Source organism: Echinops telfairi, unplaced genomic scaffold (genome assembly GCF_000313985.2).
Source record: "Echinops telfairi isolate 266 unplaced genomic scaffold, ASM31398v2 ScPeMD7_7457;HRSCAF=8495, whole genome shotgun sequence".
Taxonomy (NCBI): domain Eukaryota; kingdom Metazoa; phylum Chordata; class Mammalia; order Afrosoricida; family Tenrecidae; genus Echinops; species Echinops telfairi.
Window position 1 is genome coordinate 33,207,061 of NW_022111357.1, and position 6,020 is coordinate 33,213,080.

A 6,020-nucleotide genomic window follows, 5' to 3' on the forward strand; every position below is an offset into this window, starting at 1 on the left:
GCCCCACCTCTGGAGGGCCCCTACTTCCTCAGGTGTCCCTTCCGCCTGGTGTGGACTCTTCCCCCAGGTCAGAGCGGATCTTTTGGGCCAGAGCCTGCCCGGAGGCCTTCCTTGGAGTGTGACTAGGCAGGCCTCCATGAGCTCAAAGGTCTAATGGGCCCGAATTAAATTAGTACGTACATCCCCGCCTTCGTTCCGCAGATATTTATCGACACCTGCTTTGAGCAATCGCGTGCAAGAGTACTGGTCCCTGGCCCAGGTCACACAACATACTCCAGCAGGGGCCGGGACTGTAACTTCTCCGAGGAAACGTGCCCTTTTTCTAACCTGCCAAAGTGCTGAACAGTGGTCAAAAGTCCCGATTTTTGGCGTTTTAAAAAAGTCCCAATTTTTGGAAAGAATGCACAACAAGCTAGGGAACGGTCTATTTGGTCCACATAGACCAAATTTTTAATCAAGACCAACCCCACCCCCCAGGTCAATGGTGTTCCACTTTAAATCTGGTCATCTTACCCGACACTGACCCCCGGCAAGACCCTAAGTGCTCACCATCAAGTGAGAGAATGAAAAAACCCAAACCCATGGCCATCAATTCTGACTCATAGTGACCCTACAGGGCAGAATAGATCGGTTCCCTGGGATGCCATTTCTATGGGGCCAGAAAACCTCTGTCTCCCTTAGAGCAGCTAGTGAATTTCTACCTGCTCACCTTGTGGTTAGCAGCACCACCAGGGCATTTATTGAGCACCTACGACGTGCCTGGCAATATTCTAGATGCTTAGGCTTTACCCAGAGTCAGTAAAGCTCTGACACTAGCAGCCAATGGAAGGCACTGCTGACCCACCATCCACACTCTCCTGCCCTAGCCTTGTGATCAGGCTTTCTTCAAGGGTCTGCCCCCTAATGCCTGCTTTGTAATCTGAAATGCTAACCCCTCTGCCGTTGGCAGAAGCTACCAGTGACACCTTAGGGCCCAGGACAGAACCTCCTGTCCTATTTGCCTCCCGTGCCCCCCTTCCCCAAAACCATGGGGCACCATTTGGGCCGGGAGCACTTTATTTGTCTGCACACTGAAGGATGGGTTAGGAGAGCACTGCTGTTCTTCCAGCAGGAGAGGGTGACGTGGGGAAGCCCTAGGAATGGCAGCTCCGAAGGTGGTGGTCTTCAGGCCACAGGGAACCTGGTCGGGGTTGGGGGGGGGGGTGGTCCAGGACAATGCCCCATGCACTCATCCAGGGCCCATTCGGAGTTCATCTTACCCCAGCTTCTCTGGCTCGCTCTGGGCAGGATTCAAGGGGTTCTCTGGGGAGCCCAGCCTCTCCCTGGTACCCATCCAGCTTTGGGGGCTTCACTGACATGAGGATAGTCTAAATCCAGCCTCGACCCCACCACACCCTAGGTGGGCTTATTTCAGACAAGGCTTCTGCTTCTAGGCCAAAGTTAGTAGCTCCTCAAAGTGGTGAAGTGGAGGACAGAGCCACAGAGGCTGCCTCTGTTTCCCAGGTCTGTCTGAGTAGCAAGCTCCGCTCTCAGCATGAACACTGTCCTGGGCAGCTATCAGCTGGCCAGACACCCCGCCTGATTCTGCTCCAAGCTCACCCCCCTCCACCTCCGCCTCAACAAGGTCCCAGGTAAAGAAGGCAAAAATACAGAGCTAGAGTGACCTCTGAGCTCAGAGACCCTCTCACGGGAGCCAGGGGGAGGACCCCCATCTCCCCAGCCTCAGTGGTCCTGTCTGTTAAAGGCCCCCCCCCCCCCCAATGCAGGCCTCCTAGCCATCATTTGGCCCAATAACTCAGGTGGGTGGAGAGCTGGCCCCCAGAGGAGGCAAGGGCTGCACAAACCGTAAGGTGCTGCGAAAGAGCAGCAGCTGGGGGTGCAAGGGTGACTACAGGGCTTGGGAGAGCCCAGCCCCCACCTCTCCTTCCCAAGCCTGGCAATTCCCTGACAGCAATTTACCAATATGGGTTTGGCCGGTGGGGGCTTGGGGGTGTCAGGGCAGCGGGGGCCTGATGGTGATGCTGCTGTTGGTGACCCTCGGACCGTACCAGCCGGCCCAGTAACGAGTGTCCACACCGCCGTGCTGAAACCAGATATAGCGGACACCGGGCGGGTAGTTGGAGAATGTGTGGGAGACCTGGTGGGGGGCAAGGAGAGAGAGGGAGGAAGGTCAGGAGAGCAGATCCTAAGGTAAGAGTGAAATGCGCTTCTCACCACACACCCGAGTTGATGTCAACTCGCGACTCATAGGGACCCTAGACAGTAGAACTGCCCCTGTGAGTTTCAGAGAACACACTCTTTCTCCCTTGGAGAGGCTGGTAGTTTTGAACTGCTGACCTTGCCGTTAGCAGCCAAGGTGCTCTGATGCTGGAGAAAGAGCACTGGACTCGGAGTCAGCGGAATGGAATTTCAGTCCTAGCCCCAGGCCGCAATTTCCTCATCTGTAAAATGGAGCACTGTCCTGCCAGGTCCAGTCTGCAGAATGAGCTGCAGGTGAACAGAGCCGAAGGGAGCCCTGCCACCTGCCTAAGGATAGTTAGACCCGTCGTGTCCACTGTGGCTGTCTCTGACCAGTGTGAAAAACTCATTAAAATGGCTTACACACACACTCACACACACACACACAGCGTCAATAGTCACACACAGCTGCTGGACTGTACAGCAGACACTACAGACACTAGACCTGCCTGTCATGGCAGAAAGTTCTATCAGACAGTGCTGCTGGTCTAGACTAGGGCCTGACAAATTTTGGGCACTGGGCTGGCTGTTGATTTTTATCAGCATCACTGACATAGTGTCCAAGTCCCCTTTAATGCTGCAGCTGCAGAGTTCAGTTATTGGGATCCAGACAAAGTGGCCAGCAAAACCTACCATGGTTACAGATGGCCCTTTAAGAACACGGTGGTGACCCCTAGTCTAGAAAACAGTAAACCTTCTGGACATTTGTTTGGGCTGAGTTTGAGTCACACCATTCCACTGAACGAAGATCAGAACTGAAGTCTGGGGTGGGACGGGGAAATTGGTCTGGCTGGATTGGAACACAGACCTGCCTGGCTGCAGTCTCCCAACCGGACCCACACACCTCCCTCCACTTGGCATCGCTCTTTTGCTGGATCATCATGGGGTCAGGCTGGAAGGTTCCCAGGGGTGCATGCGCCGACGAGAGGAGCTGAACGGACAGCTGGTACTTGGATCCACAGTCCGGCCTGGCTGCAAACCTGAAAGTGGACAGTGGGGGGCGGGCAGGGTATGGAGGGGTGCCAGAGTGGGGGGCCCCACCCCAGGCACTCACCAGTCCTTGACTTCAATGTCCGGCCGTGTGGTGTCCATCAGCTCCTCCCAGTACCCTTCAGCCTTGAGGTCCACCACTTGGGACTTGAGGCAGGTGCTGGAGGTGGGCACAGGGGTGGGAGGGGTTGAAGCACACTAGGGGACTGGGGCAAGGACCAACTTTCCCCAGGGGTTGGAAGAAACTCCAGGGGGTAGTGATTTGGGCTCCCCACCCCCACTAGACCCAGCCTAGATCTTACTAATAAGACGTCACGAAGTATTTCTTGACCTGACCATTGGGAAATTCCTTCCTCTGGTCTCGAGAGAGATCCTCCACCTTCCACTCGTCGCCACCATTCACGTCCAGGCTCCAAAACTCAAACCCCTCTAGCAGGAAAGCAGAGCTCACATGGAAAGAAAGCTTCTGGTGGCAGCCTGCTCCCACGTGCCCCCTCCTCCCTGTCCCTCTCCTTTTATCTCCCCAGCTGCCCTTGAGTCATGTGCTGGTGGACACCACAGATCAACAGTGCCACAGCGTCTGTCTCCTACATGCCAGGTCACATACAAAGTGATTTCCATGGAGATCTGTGATGGCATTGGGGAATGCTCTAACCTGGACCAGACGGCCCTGGGCCCTAGTATCAGTCCTACCCTTGCCAGGCTGAGTGACCTTAGGTATGTCACTTGCCCTCTCTGGACCTTGGTTTTCTCCTGCAGAAACTGGGGTCAAGTTAAGGGCCAGCAGTAAATATTGTAGGCTTTAGGGAGCACATACCGTCTCTACTGCTTAACTCCCCTGCCAACGAGTTGTGGACAGCTTGGAAGGGTCATTTCCTCATTCCTATGCCCCAGGATTTGGTCATGTGATGGGTGACTATTTACAGTGTCGTTGATGAGTCCCTGCCCAACAGGGGAAGACTGGGTTCTGTTGCTGTGACCACCTTGCTTAACTGTAGCTGTGACATGTGAGGCACCTGCTCTTCCACAAGCAGAAGCCCCCTGGCCCTCTGGGAGCATCAAAGCAGTTCAAGCCCTGGAATCTGGGATCTAGGCCAACCCAAGACGGTTCTAACTTCCTGGTCTTGTGTCTTGGGCACAATTAGTCCCAGCCAACCTTCCCTTTTGTGGGAAAAGTCATGGAGGAAATAATCTTAGGAGTGGAATAATTTTTAAAAGGCTCTGCTTGGCCTCAGCTTGCCTGTCTGAAGAAAGGGTATGCTAACAGTGCCTACCTTTTAGGGTTATTGGGAGACAATTAAAGAAGTCAAATCATCCCACTGATTAGCCTGGTGCCCAAACCCACAAGAAACCACATCGAGTTCGTTCTGGCTCATGGCAACCTCTTGTGCTACGGAACAGTGAATGCTCCCTAAGGAATTCAACCGCTGGGAGCTTTCACAGGTAGACTGCTAGGCCTTTCTTCTGCCAGGTGCTCCTGGGTGGCTTGGAGTCACCAGCCCTTGGTTAGTAGCCAAGAGCTTAACTGTTGGCACTACCCAAGGGCTCATAGTAAATCCTCAGCAAATGTTAGCTGGCATCATGACTGGGGGGTGGGGTCAAGGCGGGGCTGAGCCACGCTGCACCCCACCTTCAGCGCACGGGTTGTGCAGGAGGTTCCGGTGGAGGCTGCGCAGGAAGTAGAAGATCTTCCAGTCGGCCACCGGCTGGTCCCAGTGCTCAGTGATGAAGCCGTCGCGCAGACACTTGCGCTTCCAGAGGGTCACAAGGTCGATGAGGTCCCGCCAGAGGCTGCAGACCAGGCGGCAGCGCAGCAGCAGTTGGCGGGCCGGCAGGTGCGTGAACAGCTCCAGGAGGATGTTCTCCGGCAGCTCGTTGATGTTCTGCACGGCCATGGCTGCTGGCTCCAGACACCCTCCTACGGTCATGGAAAAGCTTGGCTAAAGGTGGAGTCTCCACCCCCCGCCCCCTAAAAGACCCAGGGGTGCAGCACCCGTGTGAGTCATTTACTAGCTCAGGACCATCATTGGTGTCTCTCTAAGCCGCGGTTTCCTCTTCTGTAAAATGGCGCCACGAGTAATAACCCCTTGAGCTCAACAAACCAGGTGCTCAAGCAAAGGTGAGCTCTCATGTTCTCACTGCACCACACTGAGGCTTCTGGGAGGCTTTGGGGGGCCTGGAGAGGTGATTAAGACCTGCCCAAGGTCATACAGGCAGGGCAAGGGGCAAAGGGGCTGACCGTGCTCCCGTCCAAGGTGATCACAACCTGCAGCTAGACGGAGCTCTCCAGCTGGCCCGGGCTGCTTCTATTCTGGTCCCCCCTAAAACGCAGTGAGGGAAAGAGGGCGCTGTGGGAGGGGGCTTTCATTACCCGGTTCTCCGGTGGAGATGCAATGGGTTCCGAATCCTTTCTCAAACTCACAGGGGTAGTCTGGCAGACTGGAGAGTGGGAGGGCGATGGGGAAGGGCCTTTGCCACCGGGATCCCTACCCCCACGCCTACGCCCCTGGCTGGCTTCAGTCCCATGTCGCCCTGCGCGCCACCACGCTGTGCCTTTAAAATGCACCCTCCCCAAGGTCAGGACTCATGCCCCTGCGCCTCGGTGGGGCGACCCAGGCTAAATTCCTGCCCTCGCCAGCGCAGCAGCCTGGGCCTTGCCCACGCCGGGCGCTCTCTGAGCCCTGCGGAGCGTGCGGCAGCGACGAGCCGGCTGGCTGTCCTGCCAAGCTGCGCCCTAGTCCTAGCGCCCCGGTGTCCCTCTCCTACCGGTCACCAGCGCTGCGCGATCCCGC

At 56.1% G+C, this 6,020-nt stretch overlaps 1 protein-coding gene across 3 annotated transcripts in view; it reads right to left on the minus strand.

Annotated features, from left to right (window-relative positions):
- LOC101639012 (F-box only protein 44) overlaps window positions 1-5,892 on the minus strand; it is a 12,347-nt gene extending 6,455 nt beyond the window's left edge. Inside the window, exons 1-7 of one of the 3 annotated variants that reach the window (XM_004705175.2) lie at window positions 5,468-5,892; window positions 4,859-5,146; window positions 3,531-3,657; window positions 3,293-3,388; window positions 3,083-3,218; window positions 1,960-2,137; window positions 1,039-1,180 (exon numbers count right to left, since the gene is read on the minus strand). In XM_004705175.2, the coding sequence (XP_004705232.1) occupies window positions 1,994-2,137; window positions 3,083-3,218; window positions 3,293-3,388; window positions 3,531-3,657; window positions 4,859-5,123 (768 nt within the window). In that variant the 5' untranslated portion in view covers window positions 5,124-5,146; window positions 5,468-5,892 and the 3' untranslated portion in view covers window positions 1,039-1,180; window positions 1,960-1,993. The other 2 variants (XM_045299276.1, XM_045299277.1) reach the window with 2 other exon arrangements.
- Between the last annotated feature and the right edge of the window lie 128 nt (window positions 5,893-6,020).